Source organism: Prinia subflava, chromosome 5, assembly GCF_021018805.1.
Source record: "Prinia subflava isolate CZ2003 ecotype Zambia chromosome 5, Cam_Psub_1.2, whole genome shotgun sequence".
Lineage (NCBI taxonomy): Eukaryota > Metazoa > Chordata > Aves > Passeriformes > Cisticolidae > Prinia > Prinia subflava.
Window position 1 is genome coordinate 14,231,908 of NC_086251.1, and position 22,968 is coordinate 14,254,875.

At 46.9% G+C, this 22,968-nt stretch overlaps 2 protein-coding genes across 4 annotated transcripts in view; both read right to left on the bottom strand.

Annotated features, from left to right (window-relative positions):
• Positions 1–15,310: 15,310 nt before the first annotated feature.
• On the bottom strand, positions 15,311–19,695 carry RPS13 (ribosomal protein S13). Its single transcript, XM_063398090.1, has 6 exons — positions 19,589–19,695; positions 19,299–19,347; positions 17,585–17,663; positions 16,503–16,672; positions 16,051–16,151; positions 15,311–15,388 (listed from the first exon to the last, which is right to left on the bottom strand). Exons 1-6 carry the CDS (start codon positions 19,609–19,611, stop codon positions 15,355–15,357), a joined length of 456 nt encoding a protein of 151 aa, XP_063254160.1. The 5' UTR covers positions 19,612–19,695; the 3' UTR covers positions 15,311–15,354.
• A 106-nt stretch (positions 19,696–19,801) lies between these two features.
• The window catches only part of PIK3C2A (phosphatidylinositol-4-phosphate 3-kinase catalytic subunit type 2 alpha), a 51,130-nt gene continuing 47,963 nt past the window's right edge, over positions 19,802–22,968 (bottom strand). For all 3 annotated transcript variants that reach the window (XM_063398092.1, XM_063398093.1, XM_063398091.1), the window contains exon 33: positions 19,802–22,799. In XM_063398092.1, coding sequence (XP_063254162.1) covers positions 22,617–22,799 — 183 coding nt within the window. In that variant the 3' untranslated portion in view covers positions 19,802–22,616. The remainder of the gene's footprint in view (positions 22,800–22,968) is intronic.

Genomic DNA, 22,968 nt, shown 5'->3' on the forward strand with positions numbered 1-22,968 from the left:
GCTCGTGGCATTAAAATGAATCCCTAATAAAGGGTCACACTGCCATCAGCACAATTAAAACAATCCACAGCATGGGAAAAAACCTCAGCTACGTGTATGCACTGCAGTGTGATAGCTCAGTGGTTTGTTTTTTAATGCAATTCAACACGCTCAGGTACTGACCAGAGCTGGGCAGGTGGGATCACTGATGGGAGCAGGTGGTGGATTTTTACCAAGTAACAGCTTGCCCTTCTTCTCCTCTGCCTTTTCCTTCCTTGATGCACCATTTGACTGGCAGAACTCAAAGCTGCTTTGTATCTGTTAGCAGAAACCAGAGGCCTCTACATGCAAATCTCTCACTCAGGCCAACAGATCAGTCCAGCCTCAGCCTCAGGGACTGCCCTTGCAGCTCCCGTGCCCTTTGCCATTGGATCGTGCCCTATCCATGGGAAGGGTTTGGATATGCTGCACCTTTTGCAAGCAAGTTAATTGAGCAGCTTCCCCAGGCAGTCCCCAGGAATCAAAGCTTTCTGTCTACTCAGCTTTTCCAGAAAGGTCATGACAGTGATGCCAACCCTTGTTTATCCCTCCTATTGCTTCTGCTGTCTGTATAAACACTGGACAAACAGCCCTGCCAAGGCCAAGAACTGCAGCTGCAGTACCCAGCCCTCCTGGCTCCAGAGGGGGAGATGCAGGGAAGCCACTGGCCAAACACACCTGTAACAACCCCAGAGGAAAGGCCAGCAGCACCATCGTTGCTCTGAAGCTCCAGGAGGATGACCCAGAGCTGAAGGACAACAAGGGTTTCCATGGTGGAAACCCTGCCCTCCTCCAGCACACACAGGGGATTTTTTCACCGCGGAAAGATGAAAATCCTTTAAAAGGGTCCCAGGCTAAGGCTGATTTTGCTTTGTCAGTGACAACCCACCGTGTGACAGAACACAGGCACCCAGTGTTCCACTCAATTGTCATATTTTGATTGCATCTGTCACACACTGGTAGATCTTCAGGTTGAGGGAGATGATGAGCTTTTAGTTTTCCTTTCTCACAGCTTTGCACTGTATGCCTCTGCAGGAATGAACTTGTCAACCCAGATGCAAAATGAATGAATGGCTTTTAATCACTTTGATAATGTTAACGTTATTGCTTTGACAGAATAGCAGCAGATACAGTTTGCTGATTCAGCCACTTGTGTAACGATCTAATGGGCTTTTCTGGCTAATGCCATGCTCTAAAAATATACACTGGACTAATAGATGAGCCTCTGCTATACTGAAAAACAGGCTCATTAAGACAATTCCTCTGAAAAGTGGCACTTTTATGACAAGATACTGAAGCATTTAATTACCCTCTATCCTGACAGAGCTGAAAGAAATTAATTAAAGAGAAAAAAACCCTTTGCAGCCATGTAGCAGATCTTGAGGTAGGAAAAGATGCCAACAGTCAGTAGTGTAAAGGGAGATCTGAGAAGTGTGAGGTTGTTTCCCCAAAGGAAACAGTCTGTTGATGGGCCACAGATTGCCCTTCACTTACACGGAACAGAAGGCCAGGTTCTGAGAGGGGGGCTGTCATTACAGCACAATTAATTTTCTCTGCTCTGCTCTGCTCCAGGAGAATATCGGCAGCTGCTGAAGGATGGGGAAGCCGGAGGCTGGGAAGGCAGGAGGGACTTGGGTGATATTTGAGGTGAGGGACTTGTTTTCACTGTAGAGTTAGCCTGGATTATCCATCCTTAAGCTCATTCCCTGCTCTCCAAGAGTACGTAAGGAGAGGCAGAAGCTCTGTTCAGACTGCAGCAAGCACGGAGCTCTCAGCAGCCCTGGCACACGGTGCTGTGCTGGGAAGTAGCCCTGGGTGACTCCGGTGCAGCCCTGCAGCCAGCTGCTTGGCACGGCCCTGGTGACAGCACCGCAGCGCCCTCGCAGATGGCATGAGCTCAGCGTTGTTGCCATCAGACACCAAAACAAACCTTATGCAATCCCTGTCACTTTTGAGGCAGAGACCTGCTCCTGCCTTTGCTCCACTTACTGACAGAGCTGTTTGTGTGGCAACATAGGCAAACAGATCACAGAAAAGACACTGAATTTCTTTTTTAATGCATCAACCAAATAACTCCCCTACTTGCTTTATGATTTGTTCTTTCCTCCTTGTCGAACCCTGTTGTCTCAGTCCAGCTCACCAGCCTGCAGCAGCAGCAGCCTTGCTGACACCCAGAGAAGGGCAGAGGGGTAGGAAGAGGGGCTTGAGGAGGAGACTGCTAAATCCTGCTTAAGCAGGGCTGGTGTCACATGAGAAATCCACAGCTTTCGTTATCCCCACTGTAGCCTCAAGGCACATTTCCTTACAAAGAGTTAACACTTAATCGGGCTAAAGACTTTTGCATGTGAGTGCAGGCTAAGTCAGGAGCCTGGCTGGACTGCCCAGTGGTGCAGGGGTGAAGACAGGCCCACAGTGACCGTGAGTGGAGCAGATGGAATTCTCCCTCCTGCAAAGAACAGCTTCACGGGGCACTGAGAAATCATCAGCTGCTCAGAGAAGCCTCCTTAAATCCTGCCTTTACAGCAAGTTCCAGACTTAATAGAACCGTGGGCCGTGGCCTGTGTGGCACACACAGATGGGGCCTCCAGCCCCCAGGTTTTTCTAGCGGCTCTCCTTCCATTTCTGTCACAGGCACACTGGGATGTCACTGTGGGTGACACAGCAGGGAGAGGAGTCTCACAGAATAGGTGGAACTTCAGCTGCTCAGACAGCCTGTGCCAGCCTGTCCAACAATGAAACAAGGCTGATTATTTAACCCTTTTCCTTTTGCTGTTTCACTGTTGGATCGCTGTTGCAGTCAGCAGTGCGTGCCTGCCTTTGAACCCCCCAAAGTCACCCTGAGCAGCCCATTGCCATGACCAGGAGAGCTCACACCCTGAGCAGCCCATTGCCATGACCAGGAGAGCTCACACCCTCCAGCCCATTGCCATGACCAGGAGAGCTCACACCCTCCAGCCCACTGCCATGACCAGGAGAGCTCACACCCTCCAGAGCCAGAGGTTCACTCTACCCAAAGCAGTGAAACACATGTTACTCTTTGCATTTAATTCTCATTGTGTGTGCAAAAGTGGGGTTTTCCCATTGTTGGCACAAAAGCACAGCCAAACACACCTGTTCATTTCAGTTGTTTGGAGAATTTTCACCTGTTTAAATACCATGGTCCAGGCAAACAAGCAGGTATCAAAGTACCCCTCTACGAGCCCCAGTCAAAGGCTGCATTTGAGTCACGGCGTTGGAGGGCAGGCGCGGGTATCGGTGCCAGCGGGAGATGCACGGGGTAAGAGGACGCCAATCCTTCAGCCAAGGGCCCTGAGCACCCCATCCCTGCCCGGAGCACATCGCACCACGAGGAGCTGCCACACGGCCAGCGAGGCACGGCCCGGCCTGGGGACACCGCCCGAGGACGGGGCATTGGCTGCACGGCTGAGCGCGCTGCTAAAACGATGGAAGCAATGCACTAGGCGGTCCCCCTGGTGCTGCCGTGCCTTCGGCTGTCACCGGGAAGCAGGGACGAGAACGCCCCTGCTGGCTGTCACCCTGCTGCCAGCGGGACAGCCCTGCCTGGGCGGGAAAGGTGACCCTTGCTGGCAGGAGAGGGGCTGCTGCAGCTCCCTCCCTGCCAGAGCCGCTCCTCACTAGCACGGTGAACACCTCTGCCCAAGATGCACAACCTTCTATTACTGCACTTAACAAAAAGAAGCAGCTGTTCAAACAATGGATAGTGGCAAGTGCTAATACTTTGAGGAAACATATCCAACCGCAAAATGTTTAGCACATCCATTCCCTCCATCACAGAGGGTAAGAGAAGGACTGAAAACAGCTGAGTGGACATAAAGAGCCCACAAATGCCTTATTAATAAGTGTGTTGGATCTAATGATCTGTGAAACTGAAATGAGATTATTTGGATTATCTCATTAAACAAGAATAATAGCAATAGTAACCGGGTAGTAATTAAGAGTGGGCCAATCCAAGGGCAAACTAAGTAATAAGGCCAAAAGACTCTTAATTAACACTCTGCTTGTTTGTGCCTGTACTTCTGCACCCAGAAATTATGAAGAAATCAAAAACAGTGGCTAACGAAAGTGCCTGATTTTAACAACCAGAAAAGAAGCCACTGGCTATGCACACCTGCACGGAGCATTCAGTCTGAAAACTAAACAATGACTAAATGGTTCTATTTGGGCAGAGCCAGCCCTGAGGAAACAAAAACATGTAGCCAAAATGTTAAACTGCTTTCAAAGGCTCAGCAATTAGCAACCTGCTCCGGGCAAATCTGCAGAGTAGGAACAGAACAGAAACAATCCATAATCTCAGCCTTTCTCAGGCTTTAACCATCAGCCATCGCAGCCTCCCAACAAAAGCACAGCTTCCCCTCAAAGCTTGGGAGCAATTCCTGAAGGCTTCAGTGCATAATTTGAAGTGAAACAGCACATGAATTTTACCTTTAAGGCGTTGTTTATATGTAAGTATCAGAAGCTCTTTGGCTCAGGGCAAAGAACGGGACACCTCTGCTGGCTCACAGGGACGGATGGGGCATGAGGGATTAAACATGACAGAATCAGCCTGAGTGGCATTAGGTCAAAAGGTCCCTGCTATTGAAGCCTGAAGTAATTACTGCTGTGCAAAACTCACTGCTCCCCTTGCCTTCCCTAAGTACTCCTTACTTGGCAGGAAAAGCAGGCACTATAAAATACAGTGCAGTACTGAAAGGTTTTCTTTCCCAGGGGACTGGATAAAGGATTCAAAAAGGTGGACACAGACTGCTCCGAGGCCTTCACTCACAGTTCTGTCCTCTCGTGGCTTCCCTAAGGCAGCCCGATCTGGATTAATGCTCCAGCGTTCCTGAGCCCAAACACACCAGGGACTGCATTTACCAAAGGAACTTGAATTCAAAATGTCGGGACACAAAGCATTCATCACCCTTTAAGACTTTGGTTCCACATACAGAATTATTAACATTAGCAAAGAAAGAAAAATAAAAGGGTGATTGAAGGAAGGTACCCTGAAGAAAGGTGTCTTTGTTACCAGAGTTATTACATCAAGAACAGGAACTGCACCCCTGCATAACACACTCATCATTCTCCATAGAGAATGGTGCAATTTGAATCTTGCTTTTGTAGCAAATTGGAACTGTAAAAGAACTATAGGGGATTTTAATTAATTAAAAAAATGACAATGGCTTATAGACATGTGAAAGATAAAGAGAAAAATAATGCAAACCCAGTGACTGCTCAATTACCCTCAAGGGAAAAGAGGTAGATTAACCTATGAAAAATGCTCAGAATAATTCAAGACCAAGGGAAGAAACATCTGAACAATAATTTAAAAGGAAAAAACTACTCTACTAAGAAGTTTGGGGTCCCTCTGAGAGGAACTACAACACTGCCACATATATAAAACTAATTATCCTAATCTTCTGTTTGACTTGCCTCTCACTGGGCTGCTTGGGCTGTGGCCTGTATCCACACTGGGCAGCGTCTCTGTGCCAAGGCTTCTTTCTCTTGGCTGTCCCCCTTTTTACCCAGACCTATGTGGGTCACACAGCAGGGAGGGGCAGAGAGTCTCCCAGAAAAGGCGTTGGTGGCAGAAGCCTCCTGCTACCAGGACCACACAAGCTCATCTCACACAGTTTCTCAGATTTGCTGGGTGGGTGGCACCAGCCAGGCGTGGAGGGAAAGCTGTGAAGTGCCAAGCCTGGTGCAGCAGGGTGTGAGCTCCGTGACCCGCACAGCCCCTCCCTTCTGCACTGCCCCGAGCCAGCTGCCAGGCATGGCAGCAAAGAGATTTGACAGACACGTGCTGACAGGGATCCTCCTCTGCCTCCCCTGCCCACACCTCCAGCCTTGTGTCAGATCTGCTTCCTGCAGACCGAGCTGCAACTGCAGCTCCAGTCTGGTCTGCAATTCCAGCACACCAGGCTGCTGCACCAACCTTGCTCGAAGGGTAAACTGCACCCTCCATTGCCACTGAGAGAACTTCTGGGTCCCCTTTGCTGGGTTGATGCCTTAAGTTTTAGCTTTCATGTTTTGCAGATTCTGTGCTGCCTAGGGGTGCAGTTCTGACCCTCACATTAAGTGCTAGTGAGCTCTCCCCAGAGCAGGTAGACAAAACAAATCCTTTTCCTGCTGAGGACCAAGGACAACTTTCAGGCCCAAAAGCATAAACAATGGTGAGCTGGAGGGAGAAACAAGAAGGATGGGACCTCACAATCTGAAGATGTAGCTGGACAATTAAACCCCAATATGCAAATAGACCAAAACTTGTAAAAGTGTAGGACCTTGTGACCAGTCACCCATTTTGTGACCATTTTAAGCCCACCTTGGGTGTAGCTCTGGTCAGGCCCTGTCCTGCCCAAGGTGTACCCTAGAGGCCTTTCAATAAATACCTACTTGTTCTCTTGCTCTGTCCAGTCTCTGTTTGAGGTCAGCCTTCCCAAGGCATTAGGTGGTGGCAAACAGTGATGCTGGAAGTGCCAGTGGCAGGAGATGGGAAGAGGATGGGGCTACAGGAAACAGGCGCACCCCTGAAGAACAGGGAGTGTATCCAAAGTGCACAGGTACAGAGCCACTGTTCTTCCTGAGATCTTCACCCCTAGAGCAAGCTGAAGCCTAAATGAACACAAATGAGGCTAGGCACTTTTTCCAGCCATGGAAGTGGGGACTCTTTAGCAGATCACCAGGATACACCATCTTGGAGGGGAAGTGATGGAAGAGGCAGCACTCAGACTACCCCAGCTACATCTGTACCGGCACAGATCAGAGAAAGTTACAAAGAACACACATCAGGACTCCAGGCATTTGAACATACTCCCTGATGAGCTTTAGTGCTTTGATAAGTGCAGGAGTACACAGGGAGTAGGCAGCAGAAAAAACCTCACTGCTTGAAATACCCAGCACAATCTAATCCATGGTCTGTTGCTGGTTTTGTGGCCATAAAAACACATAGCGATGCTGCAGAACTCCAGGACAACTACACCTTAACACTTCTTCACAGCCCCTGGATCTTCACAGGAAAAATACAGAGCAAGAGGAAATTTCCTACTACCTCCCAGCTCACAAGAGAAGAAATATTAAGACTAAAAATACACCCATGACCAGCTGTTCTTGTACCCGATGAACATGACCCACGTCCTGTTCTTGTACCTGATGTAGTCTGATTCTAATACAGCTTTCTTTCACTTCTAACACAAATGTTTAAGGATTAAAAGTCAGGATGCTTAGAGGAAGGCTTATTACTTAGGGTATTGTGCCTAATAAAGGTTCTGCTTTTTAACACTGGCTGACACACATCCAACTTGTTCTATGGGTGTTTTTAAGCAAAAATTCTCACAAATTTGCATAGCTCTGGAAGACAGAGATTTGTGCAATGCACAAAATGTCCCTAGTGGAAGTTCCCATGCAGGCTGCTGAACCAAATCCAGTCATGTGTCTGGGTAACACCCCTCTAAACCAGCACTTCAGCACATCTGCTTTAGTGTTGGTGCTGACTCTTGCACAGCCCACCTCTGCAGCTTTCCCAAACTGCTGCTCAGTTCCTTGTGCTCCCAGAGTGAGCCCTTGCAAAGACACCAGAGTGGAGTGCAATGCATGTGCTGTTGTATCCAGCACTGCTGGGTAAACCTCAGGTTCCCCATCCCAAATGCCATTTCACTTGGCAGAGTGCAGAGTAAGTGAGGGGCAGAACCCTCCAGTTCAACCTGGCCGTGGGTGGCACACCAGAGTGAATAACACTGCACAGGACAGTGGAAGGAATAATCCAAACCTAAACTGCAAGCTACATAAACAGTCCTAAACTGCTGCATGCCATGGGATTACCCATCAATGTGAGGAACTGCAGCCAAAGCCTGTGTTTTGTTAGACCGTATCTATCATCGGTGTCTGCAGTGTGACATTTCCGATTACAGCTGCTTTCAGAGGAGCTTTGCAAATTTGTTGTGCAGACAAATCTAATTGCTGTTTAATACCAAGCAACACTACAGCAGGACATGATTGCTTTGCTTAAATAACATTGTTCCATTAAATTGCTCAGATTTAACCCTATTAGTTGGATCTCTGAATCTGAAGCAAGGCTGACAGGAATCATTCTATGAAACAGAATTTTTTACATGACTGATTTGCAGCTCTCAGAGTTTCATTGAACAGTTGCAGAAGGGACTGATCTTTGTTAAGAAGAGGAGACACAGTTGCCAGCGATCACTGAAACATAGAATTTACCCATACTTTAAGGAAAATCCTGTATATTTGGCAGCGTAATTGAGGAGATTATTGTGCAGGAATTTATCACAGAACTTGTAAGCAAAGAATTTTCAAATCTGAGAAGTGACAGTCTCAACTGTACAACAGGGCCAAGCTCCTTAATTTTCCAGCTTTCTATGTCCTCCTTTCCTACATCCAAATTTGCCATACACAGAAAGACAAGCTAACCACAGGAGACCCGATCATGATCTGCTTTGAGCTGACAGAAGGATTGAGTTATGAGCCCAAGAGCACAATCAGGTAGACAAATCTCAGAGACAAAGCTGGCTCCATTTCCCTGGTGCTCCTTTAAGGAACGAAGGTCCAGCCCACTCCCCACTCTGGGCAGGACAAGGTTGGGGGATGGTTCCCTCCACTCTAAGCCTTGTACACACATCAGGGCAAAGAGGGATTATTGAACTGCCCACAATTGTCCACCAAGAGCCAGGCTCTGGGATCCTGTGCCAGGAGTCAGTGCCATGGCCTGTGTCCCCAAAAGCCCCTGTGAGCTGTCTCCATGCTCTGCTCTGCACCACTCCCCACACGGGCTATTTACATACAAACACCCAGCTCTGTTTAAAGTGTAACTATCACAGGCGGGACACGAGACTGGGATCCAGGATCTCAGAGCTGCTGCCAAGCTCTCCTGCTGCCCCAAGCAAACCCTTTTGCTACTTTATGCCTCTCTATCCCTGCAAAGCTGGGGGGTATCGACTTTATTTTCACACAAACCACTGAATTTATGGGCCAAAACTACTACATAAGAGCTGGGCATCAGTGAAATGGTGTTTCTGCAGCATCACGTTTGCAACACTCATATTTGCTGAATTCCAGAAAACTAAACACTCTCCAGAAACTGACTGTTCCCAGGTCATTTCCCAACACTCACAAAGAATTTGGGACCACTGAAACCATCATCTCCTCGCACATTACAGGCAGGTTATTCGTTAGTAAGGGCTTTATTTATTAATCATATATGGTTTTGAGATCCTAGCTTGATTGAGGCTACCTAAATACCATTTAAAAATATTATTCTTGTATTGCTTGTCAGATACAGTACTGAAAATAACAGAATATTAAACCAAAAGAAAATCCAGACCTGAATCTACTGCTGAAGAAAGTTATCAGGAACAACTACCTAAGTGATGTATAGGGAGATATCTGTAGCATGAATTTGTGGTGTAAATGGATATATAATAGATATATATTGCTCTATCAGCAGTTTCTGAGAATTTATAAATGTATAGTCCTAGTTTTGCCAAGGTCAGGAGAGTTGAGAAGATGGGATGGACTTTAAAAAAGAAAAAAAAAAGAAAAGAAATAAAAGAAAAAAAAAGTAGATGCTATGGTTTTTCTGTAACAACAAAGCAACAGGAAAAAAAAACAACTCAAGAGGAAACAATTTCTTTTATAGCCCTGTATTTCACAACAGCTTTCAGTCTGCCCCTGTGTCCACTAAAATATATTGTACTGAAAGAGGTTCCCATTCCCTTTCTTGCAAATCTCAAATGCCTTCACCATCAGACCTGCTCCCCTTAGACTCGGATCCTTCCCAAGTTCATTTAACCTGATTAATTTTTAATGGCTGTCCCTGGTTTCTTCACCCAGTCAGTCAACAGCTTCTACAGTTCAAAACACCAGGCACCATCTTCCCACTCCGGCACAGCCCGGGACTCGGGCTCTGCGGAAATCATTCATCTGCATCAGAAAGAACTTGAAGGAGCTGTAAAACAGATTGATCCCTGACAGCTGCACTAAACTTGAAAGCCCCTTCCTCGCTCTGAAGAAGGAGAATTCTGACCTGAAAAGGGGTCTTGAGCGAGCAGCCTCAAAGGGAATGAAATATCAGCCTGTAAAACCAGCAGTCACTAGGAAACTCAGGTGATCTTTTAATGTAGGTACACCTCTAGCCTCAGGCACAGCCGACATAATTACCTGCCAGCCGGTATTTCAGCTCAGGGCTGAGGTAACAGGCTGTGCTCCCCTTCCTTTGCCTAAACACTGAGCAAGCCTCCAGAAAGGGGCTGCCAGTCCTTCTGGAGTCACCTGGCCCTGGAGCACCAGGCACTGTGTCTGCTTTAGCCTCACACCCAGTACATATTGCCAGGCCATTAACATTATCCTTTCTTATCGGTTCAGCTCCAGTTGCGGCTGCATCTGTGCTGGGTAACATCCCTAAGAAATCCCGTGGAGAGGAAAGCACTCACACTAATCAGCAGCACTGCTCATTACAAAGTTTATAGATTTCTAACCAGAGGCAAAATTTATCCTGAAAGCAGAAGAGGGGGGAGAGAAAAAGAGGGAAGCCTTCATTTATCCAACTGCGACTACGTCCAGAAATCCTTGGAAGCAAGACCGGGACATTCACGGACGTAGCATTAGCGCAGCAAGCACTGGAAGCGTTCCAAGATGTGTGCTGGCGAAGGAGGGAGGTTACCAGGGCACAGCCATTTATTGTCATGCAAATGTTGCGAGTTATTGAAGGGACTGCCCAGCAACAGCCGCATTTTTTCACGAGTTTGATCCCACCATTGAAAGGGGAACAAAACAACCGCTTGGACGTGAAGCAGCATTAGCTTAAGCCAGAATCACCAGCTATCCCAGAGCCCGGCGAGCACCCAACCTGCCTGTGGTGAATTCCACAGGCTCTACTGCTCTTTATTTAAATGGGAACGGGGGAAGAAACCGGCCCGTGAGCACCGAGAAACACGTGAGGTGCTTTTTAACTACGCTGTGCTTCACGATCTGTAAGTGACACTGAAAACAGTGGAAGAAAGTGACACACACGGCATCGCTCCGAAAAAACCACGGTGCACTTTTCATTCACCTTTTGCTATTTGGTATTAACTTGCAAGCAACGATTTTGAGCTGAAAATTAAAATGCACAGTGGCAGAAAATGCAACTGGACACAAGCTGTTTTCAAGAAAAAACAAAGCAGCACATACTTGCAGCTCTACCTTTATAAATCCACATAATTTCTTGCCATTTCTGATTGTCACTGCTGTAGCTTGGTTTACTTTTATTGCCCCTTTTCAGCTAAAGAAATCCATGGTTTCCAGCAGTGGAAATGACTTAAAAGCAGAATAACTGGTGTTCAAGTTTCCTCATTTGAAATAAATTACTAAGGGTTTTTTTCACACAGGTACCTGTAAACAGGAACTGTCAATCAGAAAAATGCAGGGGTAAAAGATGGTTTATTTGCCTCCACAACAGAGCCAGTCACACACCACCAAACCCTTCAGAATAAAGAGATACCTAGCACTAGGAGAGTCCACTGGCCATGACTGAATCAAAGCTTTCCCTTAAATCCCTGTCAAGGTTAATCCTTTTCATACTTAACAGTCCCCTTTCAAATGCTTTCCTAGAAATAGAGCTAGAAACTGCACATGGCACCTATTGATTTAGCCAAAGACCTTTCTGGACTTACCATTCCAGGCTGAAGTGAAGAAAACATGAAGGTGTGTTCATCCATTTGAGAACTGCCCTAGCTGACCCAAATCAGAGTAGGCTAAATTCATGTTACCTAAAGGAAAGGAAGGGTTTTGGTTTGACTGCTTTGCAAAAAAGGGGGCTGCTCCTCTCTGGAGAAGGAAGATGGCCAAAAGAGGTGGAAGGGACAGAGGTTGAGAGCTCCTTTCTGATGTGTGTCCCAGCAAAAAGCTCATACTGGGATTGGAAAGAAAGAAAATAACCATCGTTCAGATTTGTATCTGCTGAGAGATCAAAAAGTGCCACTGGAGGAAAAGGCAATGCTGGAAATTTGTACATTGCTGCTGGGAATAAGGCAAAACCAGTATATTCTGAAGATTAAATCAAGGCAAGGGAAGCCATAAAGAGACGTGACAGTGACAGGGAAAAGCAAGAGGGCAGTGGGGCCCAAAGCCTGGGAACATCCATAGTGCTAAAGGAGACAGAAGCCAGAGTGATGCCTGGAGAAAACCATGAGGCAGGGGCAGCTTGTGTTAGCCCGTAAAAAAAATCAACTTTGACCAACTACATGCATGTCTGGGTTTATCCCCATTATCACATCTCTCCAGACAAGAGAAGTTACTGTACCTTTAGAGAGTGGAAGAGACTCCACTAACTCCTGGGCAGCTGGATCACCAGTCCTGAGCTGCCCAGGGCAGTCCTGGTGCTGAGAACACGGCAGAAAACTCAGCAGAATACCTGAGAGAGTTTCACAGCCCTGCACCACAAATTATGAACTTACCTGACACTCCCAAGTGACCCTTTTCCTCCTGGAGCACATCCCTCTGACACATTGCTCAGTTCCGTAGGTTCCAGGGGTCTGTCCCCAGGGAGGATTTACCCCTGCCAGTGCTTGGCCCCACTGTTCTCACAGCAGCTGCTGGGCAGACAACCCTGTGGCAAGTGAGCCCAGCTCCTGCTGTGCCTGCTCTGGCAACCCAGAGGGTAAGGGATGGACAGGCCCTGGGCTGCAGCAGCAGCACCAGCAGCGCCAGCAGGTCAAGGCAGGGGATTCTGCCCCTCTGCTTTGCTCCAGTGAGACCCCACCTGGAGCACTGCATCCAGCCCTGGGTCCCCAGTGTAAAAGGAATATGGAACTATTGGAGCAAAACCAAAGGAGGGCCATGGGGCTGGTAAAGAGAACTGGAGCAGCTCCCCTATGAAGGATAGGAATTGGGGTGTTTCAGTCTGGAGAAGAGGCTGTGTGCACACCTCACAGCAGCCTTCCAGTATCTGAAGGGGGCCTACAGGGAAGCTGGACAGGGATACTTCATCAGGAGCTGTAGTGATAGGACAAGGACTAATGGGTCCAAACAGAGAGGGGAACTTTAGGTTAGGTATAAGGAACAAATTCTTCGCTATGAGAGTGGTGAGGCACTGGAACAGGTTTGCCCAGGGAGGTTTTGGCTGCCCCATCCCTGGAAGCGTTCAAGACCAGATTGGATGGGACTCTGAGGTGTCCCTGCCCAAGGCAGGGGGTCAGAACTGGGTAATCTTTAATGTCCCTTTCAATACAGCCATTCTGCTTTTATGATTAATCCTACTGAGGACAATTTACCTAAACTACCCTATATGATTTACAGGAAATACAGAATCTTTAGCAACATAAGCAATAGAAGCCCGAGCATAACAGTACAATTGCAACACCAGGACCATTTCCTCAACAAGAGATATGGTGTACTTCCCTTCTTCCGTCCTCAGGAACACACCTTCAGCTCCAGCGAGCTCCAGCAAGCTCCCGAGGCCCCCGGAGCAGCCGGCGCCCGGGAGCTCCTTCCCGCTGGCCGTGCGGAGCGCGGCCCCGCAGGCGGCGCTGCCGGTGCGCGGAGCCGCCTCCAAGCGCCGCCGCCTCCGAGCGCCGCCTCCCGCCCGCTGTCTCTGCCGCGCTCAGCGCGGGCAGCGCCGAGCCGCCGGCGCCCCGGGCTGCTCTCAGGAGCGCGGGACGCGAGGGGTGCCACACAGCGGCACCTGGGTGTGCAACAGAGCGGCACCTGAGTGTGCCGCACAGCGGCACCTGACCGCGCCACACAGCGGCACCTGGGTGTGCAACAGAGCGGCACCTGAGTGTGCCACACAGCGGCACCTGACCGCGCCACACAGCGGCACCTGAGTGTGCACACAGCGGCACCTGACCGCGCCACACAGCGGCACCTGAGTGTGCACACAGCGGCAACTGGGTGTGCCACACAGCGGCACCTGAGTGTGCACACAGCGGCACCTGAGTGTGCCACACAGCGGCACCTGAGTGTGCCTCACAGCGGCACCTGACCGCGCCACACAGCGGCACCTGAGTGTGCCACACAGCGGCACCTGAGTGTGCCTCACAGCGGCACCTGAGTGTGCCTCACAGCGGCACCTGAGTGTGCACACAGCGGCACCTGAGTGTGCCACACAGCTGCACCTGAGTGTGCCACACAGCTGCACCTGAGTGTGCCACACAGTGGCACCTGAGTGTGCACACAGCGGCACCTGAGTGTGCACACAGCTGCACCTGTGCCACACAGTGGCACCTGAGTGTGCACACAGCGGCACCTGAGTGTGCACACAGCGGCACCTGAGTGTGCACACAGTGGCACCTGAGTGCGCCTCACAGCGGCACCTCACTGCGCCACTGGAACGCCGCACCTTCCTCTCGAACTCCTCACCGTGTCTATACGTAGCTTCGCAATTTGCCAAAGGAATCCCATTTTTCTGTGAAATCCAGGTCCTGATAGTTAAGATCTATACAGTAGCTACTACAGTATACAAAATTGACACGGCTTAGATGAATTTACTCAACTTTTTAAGATGATGGAAGTTTAGTGATGCACCCACACCTAGAAGTGAGTCACAACAACTCAGAGTAGCTCCATTTATAATTTTCTCCTAGGAAAGGAGAAAGCTGTCAGTCTGTTTTGTGTGTTTATTCAGCAGAAAGGTGACTTCAGGTCAAAGATATTAGAAATCTGGAGGCACAACATTGGCAACAGTGACCAGGCAATAGCTCCTGTTCTTTGGGGTTAGGGAAAACCATTCCAGTAAAGACACATCTGAGAAGAGCTAATACTGCTGTCCACATTTACCCAAATTTTAAAGAGTACTTAAAATTACTTAGAAATGACAGCAAGTTACTGCCAGGAACTGGCTGAGGTCTGCTTAAGCTCTCTGCACAAGCAACAGCTCCACAGGAACTGTGGTGAATTAATTAACCTCTTCAATTTTGTTTTAACCCCTCACCTCCTGCACAATCCCTTGTGCAATTTCTGTATTTCCAAATCTTCCTATTGTCATGGCTTTCTCTCCCAGTTCTTCTGCAGGACACCAGAGGCACAGCCCCACATGAATAAAACGCATTTGCAGTGAATGACTAGGGCACTTCACTAAATCGAGGCTCTCACGTAATAAAAAACCAAACCAGTTTAAGCACAGACACCAGCATCCAGCTGGTGCAGCACTGCAACAACCAGGACCCAGATTTGACACTGCAGGACAGTGATACCGAAACCACAGCCACATGCCTGCTCCCCCTGGAAATGGTCCTGTTTACATGCAGCTTCCTAAAGGAAGCAGAAGCCTCTACCACACCAACCATTTAGAGACAACACAAACTCAGGTAACGAAAATTTATTCTTTCAGTAAGTCACAGCCAGCTCTTATGCGACCAGGGCAGAAGCTGTCGATGATTCACTAAAAAGAGAGAAGGGAGAGAAATATTAATTGCAGAGGTAGTTTTTCAAACTAGTTACCAAAAACAAAGCTTCAGTTAAGAGTTTTAACTATCAGTTAAAACTACTACACCAGCAGCTAAATCACTATTTAAAGAATTTTATGGCCTAAGATTTCACTCTTCCTTTTACAATAAAAAATCATAGGGTTGAGAGCACAAACCTGTATCTTTAAAAAACACGCTAGCTGCACTAGAGTCTCCTTATAGAAACAAGGCTAATCCTAACATCTGTGGGAATTCTATGGTGGTTACCTTTCCTAGAGAAAAGCTACACAGTTACTTCCCTTTTTGTCACAGCTACTGAGCTATTTCTCACTAAGCTTCGAAAGTGACAGGAATTATCTAAGTACCTGAGAACCAAGACCACAATTTTAAGTGTTATAAAAATTGCCTGGTGGTGACTTCATTTCTTGGGACCATTATTTTTATCCAAGTCATTGTACCCAGGTGTAAGTTTCACTGATTTTTCAGTTGATTATTTATGAAAATACTTGTTCTCTGCTGCCTCGTGTGTGATGCACACCTATCACAATGCACTCTGCACCCTCTGAATAACAGCCCCCACACAGTTTAGAAGACCTTGCAGTCTTCAGTGCCAAGAGGAATGCAGGAGAAGACTTACTACTTCCAGTTGGGTGGCAGCACTCTCTTGGTTTTGTAGTAGCGAGCCAACCTATGGATCCTGCTCTCAATCAGAATGAGGCGGAACTTGGCATCTTTGTCCTGGAAAACAAAGTTACATTGCAACCCCAACGTTACCACCACTTGGACTACTCACTGTAGAATTCAGATGAGTTTCAGTAAAGCAAATAATCCACAGCTACTGCTAAAAACTTCACATTCCCATTACCAAAGCTTCAGTAAAGTCAGAGCAGGACTAGAAATACACGGTTTAAACATAAAATCGTTTTCACAAGGACCGGTCTCCTTGATCAAAATGCCTCGCCAGCCTCAGAAGTTCACTCAGAGGGGGCTAACAGCACACAGAGTCTTTGCTTTGTGTACGTGAACTGTACATGATCTACTGCCCAATTTGAAGTCACAGATACTGAGTTACCTAATTAAAGCACTCACCTTTCTGTTCCTTTCAAGATGCTTGCGGACTGCAACTGCTTTCTTGATCAAGTGATAAAGATCCTCTGGGAGGTCTGGGGCCAGTCCCTTCGATTTAAGGATTCTCAGGATCTTGTTGCCAGTAACAAAGCGCACCTGGGCAACACCGTGGGAATCCCTCAGGATCACACCTGAAACAAACATGCACATCTTACACGGGAAAGAACAAACACACACCAACAAATCTTGTCAAACTGACCTGGCAGTTACAAGCTATCCAAAAAAAGGTCTTCTCCAAGTCAAAAACCATTTAGTGGCAACTGAACGAATGGTAGACAATGAGTGAGCAAAATACAACTTACAGAAGCCAAAACACTTTATCTGGGAACACTGAAAAGACAACTGACTTCCCCATCATGCTTAGGCAGGTCAGGTGCTCATCTTTTCCAATACTACTGAAAAGTTTTCACAGAACTCATTAAAGCAATGTATTCAATCACTCTATGGATCCCTCTAGAGGGAATTAGCATTGTTGAGGATTATAATAATAACAACATTAATTTACACAGCACCTATTTACACTGCACCTATAGCTCATGACCATATACAGCTGTGGCATGCCAACACTCCAGCTCTGGAAGGGCTCAAACCCCAGAACCAGCCCATGGTGCAGCTGCAGAGCTTGGCTCAGTAAACTCCATAAACCCCACAGGGCTGCTGGTACTGGAAAAATTCCTCCAGGAAACTGGGCACACCAAACTTCCCTGTGACACCTACTAGTGGCCATTCCTAAGGACAGGCTGTAAGATTAAACACATGCTTCAAGCCTTCCACTTTAAACAAACAAACAAACAGCAAACCCACTGCCTCACCAAATACGCTCCCTGCAAGAACAACACACCATGTCCCAGTGCTGGACTTGCAGATCCTTGTGGCAGGATATTATCCTAGGAGTACCAGTGGTATCCACAGTGAACACAGGAACACCAGAAACGCTGTATTCTCTACGCACATTATTTAATACAGGTTGAAGGAATAATTACAATGTTACAGTCAGAAAATTGTGGGTTTGTCTCCATTGAGGAGTGGTTTGAAACCCTTACCGATCTGGGAGGGAGTCAGGCCCTTTTTAGCCAACTTGTAGATCTGTTCCTTTACATCATCAGAAGTAAGTTTCAGCCACTAAAGAAAATTAGGAAAAGAAAAGCCAACTGATTAACAACTACTTAATATAGAGGCACGGGCAAGCTACACGAAGACTTTTAATAAGTAGAAAGAAATGCTTTGTAATGCTTGAAAAAACAATCAAGAACTGAAATTGCACTCTAAATGATACAGAAATTTTTAAACACATAATAAACCTATAGTGCTAGTGAAATGTCACAAGGGAAGGCAGAGGTAAAGATGAGAGTCTCCATTAAAAAACCTTCATAAAGCCCCCAACCAACTGCTCTATCATCACTTCACTTTAACTGTCACACCAGAAACACAAATCTGATGTTACTGACAAAATAAAATCACTGCCCTTGGGAAGGAATTCTTTACGTAGGTCCTTTGACAAATACAAAATTGAGACCCATTGAGCCACCTCTCAGTAAAGCACCTACACAGATAAGTGAAAAATCAGACTTTAGTTACACTACAGGCTTTAAGTAATTAATTAATCAAAAAATGAATTTAATCTACCAAGATAGGACTGCACCTTTTCTATCAATTTTATGTTAAACATTACAGATAAAGCCACTGCTTCCGTGATTATTAATAGGAAAACACCAACAAGCTATGTTATCCTGACTTTCCATGAGTTACAGAAGCTCCTGACTTTTTTTTACTTTTTAGTACTGTCACAGTATGAAATAGAAAAGAGCAGCAAAAATAAACATGAAAGTGCTCTAAAGATCACCATTCAAGCCAAAATATAAATAAAACTAAGCACAAAAATCCCCACAGGATTTTTTAAAAACCAATACAGCATTTGATCATCCTAATCATTATTGAACTGTTAACCACGGGCAGCACTTCAAGCATCTTCGTATTACCTTACTTTTAATTGTATTTATATAATTTCAGATTTTCTGTTCGTGTTCTCATTTCATGTTTTTTACTCCATGCTTTTCCACATGCACCACATGTGGAAATTGTTCTTTCTGCCAACAAACAGATCCTCCAAGAAATGATCTCGAAAAGCTGGATGGAGAAAGCCATTTTAAGTGGAAGTACCCTTGAAAGAACTAAGAGCACACTGAAACTACCTCGTTTAGCCCCTTGACCAACAAATTAGTTGTCAGTTTTTGAAGGCAATCGATTTATTCCACAATTGCAAACCCGAGTGTGAAAACAATGATTTAATCTCTAGGAATTAGCATACAGACTACAAGTATTTGAAGAAATACTTAAAATAGAAAAAGGTATGAAGACGAAAAGACACTTCCTTGCCAAACGGACCATCTGGCCAGGAAAAGACACTTGCTTCCTCAGATACTATGGATCATCTCAGAACCACGGAATTTTTAGGGTTGAGAGACATCTGGATATCACCTAATCCAACTCTCTCCGCAAAGCAGGGTCACCCAGAGATTAGAGGAGCGCATCCAGTTTTGAATACTTCCACAGAGGGAGACGCCCCCATCTCTCCGGGAAAACTGTTCCATCGCACGCCAAGCAGGCATTTACACATTTACACAGGGCTCAATTTGAAAGCGATGACGCAGACCATTAGAGATCTGGTTTTCCTCCCCTCCGTGGGCACCCGCGCTGTTCTGCGCGGAGGGTCCCGGAGCGCGCACGGCGCGGGGAGGTTCTGGGGATGGTACTCACCGTGGGCACGCTGCGCCTGTAGGGCAAGGCCGACTGGGACAGGCCCTTTCTGCGGGGAGAAGCACATCAGACACTCAGGCCCCAGCTGAGGGACTCGGCCGCGGCCCGAGCCTTCCCCACCCCGCCGCCATGTCCACACGGCCGCCCGCCTCCCACGCCATCCCCACATGCGCCGGAGCGCTCCCGCTGCATCCTCCCCGCCCCGGGTCCGGTTCGCGGTGCCCCCCGAGCCCCCTGCGCAGTCCCGGGCCGCCCCCCGGGCGCGGCCCCGGCCCGGCCCCGCGGCTCACCCCGGAGCGTGCATGCGACCCATGATGGCGGCGGGCAGAGCGGGGAGAAGGAGCGGCCCCGCCCGCGCGCTTCCGCAGGAAGCGCCGGCCCCGCCCCGGCCCCGCCCCCAGCCCCGCCAGCCAATCAACGGCGCCCGGCCCGCGCGGCCCGCGCGGCGCGCGCGCCCTCCGCCGCCCCGCCCCTTCCCCTCAGAGAGCCGGCCACGCGTTGGGTTTTATTCCAGAATAGTGTTTAATGCACGTACAGAGAGTTACGGAGTCACAGCCAGCCCGCCCGGCGCGGGGCCGCACTGTACATCTTTATTATCGTTTAATTAAAGTATTTGGTTCTCAGAGATACACAGACGGAGGAAGGCGCCCCGCTCTCGCTGCCCTCCGGCCCCGCGCCCGGGAAGGGCGGACACAGCGGGGCCCGGGGCAGCCCCGGCCTTAAGGCAGGTGGCGGGGGTTCTACACAACCCTGCACTTGTAAAAACAGAGAAAAGAGCGTTTACCAAAGATCGCACATGCGTCCAGAGACAGGCAGCTGTAGGTCGTACAAAGGCAGTAATAAAAAGTTCAGTGCAAAGTTGGAGGTTAGTAGAGGATGAGGTCCTAGCGCAAGCTGCTGCTCTCAGATACCAACACGAGGTCTGGAGGGACAATTACACTTCTGGCTGCAGGTCAAACGGTGCATAAAAGATTTTTCTTTTCATTAAACAAGATATAAAAAGCTGTTAAAACTACACTTTCAAGCTACTTAGCATACTGGTAAATTCCATCCCAATCAAATATTTCCCTCTTTCACATCCATCTTGGTTTTTCTATGTAGTACGGTAAATTCTTATTGCAACAATCAGTTTTTTGTAATTGAGAATAGTGCAAGGAGGTGCAAGCTTGGTGCTGGTCCTCTACACATGAGGAGAGGCCAAGGCCAAATCCCATAAACAACATAAAATCCATGACTATAAAAAGCTCCAGCCAGTGACAATTTGAAAAGGAAGGGAAAGGCACAAAATGAGTTAAGCTATGAAGAAGATTAAATCAGAAGTCAGGACATGTGCTAACAATAATACAGTACTATACTTTTTTTTTTTCAGTCCAGACAACTGTTAAAACTGCAAATCATTTTTTAAATGATTTTAGTTTAATTGTATTTTGTGCTGTAAGACACTGTGCTTTAATAGCAAACTGCAAAAAAGGCAGTCCATATTGCTTTCATTTTATTTCACAATGGAACGTTTCACAAAAACAGTAGTCTACTTTCCTGTGTTTCAGTGACTTGTGATTCTAATGATGGAATGGAGTAAGTCTCAAAAGCATCAAGTGAGCAGGAAATATATCTAGTTAGTTATACAGTTTATTATTTACAGGCTATATACTAAATGAAAAATATGCAGAGGATGCCTACTACAACTGGGATTTGTTAGCGCCCATTAGTATTGGCCCAGTTTCTAACATTCAGGATATCATTAGCTTTTTAATTGCAATAATTCCTATGAAATTGGACCGTGAATCATTTAGGCACCAGGAGATTCAAGTTTACTTCTCTCTTCTGTATTGAAGGGAGATTGGTCAATAGCAGGGGAAGGAAAATTGGATTATAAAATAGGTTTTTAGTGTTGGGTAGATAGAAGGCTTTCCCTGTATTGTGTCCTCATTCATAGTTGCATATTTCACTTTAAAAGTTTGCTTCAAGATTTTGTACTAAAGAAGTGTGCAACTTTACAGCTTTGTTTACACAGAACATGAACATCCTGAATCCCAAATAAGGTGAACAAAAAGGTGACACCTGTAGTGCAGAAAGGCCTAATTAGGTAACCAGTGGTATTAACAGGAGATAGTGACATTTGCAATCCACTGTCACAATAGTTTCAAATCTCATGTTCCTTGGAATGAAGTATTTTAGTGGGAGTAGTTGTTACTGGGAGTGAGAAACAGTATTGCTGTGAACTGCAAAAGGAAAAAACCTAACCAAGTTCCTCTCTCAGAGCTGTTAATTGAACTGATTTCTGGCCTGCAATTCATCCAGCAGTGGTGCTTTTCAACTAGAGGCCACCCTTTCCCTGGATGCACAGATGCAAATGCCACTTTGGATTAGTGTTTGAATCTGTTCCACACTTAATCACTGCAGTATTGAAAAGTTCTAGAAATTCCAACAAAAACCCCCACTTAGAAGCTGGGCACATTTCCTACGGTACCACATTCAGCCAGTCTTCATTCAATTTTTGGAGACCATGGGTGGAAGATGGAGTAGAAAAAAAACGTACTTAAACTGAACAAATTGGGAAGATCAGTGTAAGTGATGCTATTTGTAAATAACACATCCTGGGAAAAGGCTTCCGGTAGGACCTGCAAGGTATCAAATATGAGAATGTTCCCCCTTTATAAGGAGCTGAAAGTTAATATGTATACATATTTAAATACCAGAAATGAGGTAAAAGAGAAGCATTTGAATTATAAGGCACCATTATTTACAACTTCCACTATTGGCACTCACTCCAATAAGTCTCAGAGAAGCATGAATCTGGGATTAAATGCAATGCTAAGGATTTTTTTCAGCCCTTCAAACCTTCATTTCTACAGGTGTGTATGCAGCCACCAAAATTTTACCTGTCGCTGTTTCTGTGGTGTGTCATTAGCAGTGTGAATGTAATCCTCAAATATGCAATTTCTTTGATGTTCTCCAGCTTCGTGTCATGGATGACACAACAGCGGCAACAAATTAAAAGCAAAAATGCACTGCATCCACAGGCCTAATGACTGAGATATGGCTCAACCAACCAGAAAGTCCAACTGCTCATCTCACTCTCACTGATGGTTTAAAAACCCCTTCCTTTACCCACAGCTCTCAAATGTTTACAAATGATGCTTTGATAACATCACATGGGTACAAACCAGGATTTTCTGCAATCCTCCAAATTAGGCTACCTGAACATTGGTCCAACGAATCTGTTGAAATGGAGAGTCTCTTGTTTTAAGATGTACAGGTTATCTTCAAGTAGGAAGATGCACAAAGCACAAGTGCATACAACTGGTCTTAGTGAGTTCACAGATAGGGTACAGCAGTCAGTCGATACCAGTTCACAGTCTCCTTGCTCAGGTTGAAGTCCTTCAGTGGCAGTGTAATTCCACCCAGGAAGAAGTTCTCACGTAACGATTCTGCACTGAGCACACTTAACTGGAGCTCCCTCTGTTTCAGAGTCTCCATGCTGTATCCACTGTACACGAGCTAGGAGGTGAGCAGTCAAGAATTTTCTGGTTAGCCAAAAGAAATTACCCAGACTGCCCTTCCTTCTGCCTGCCCAGCCACTGACAGACGTCTGAACTGTGCACTGTGACCATTCAGTAGGTCCCTTTCTCGGGCAATGGGCTGAAGCACAGCCCTATCTTATTGTGTG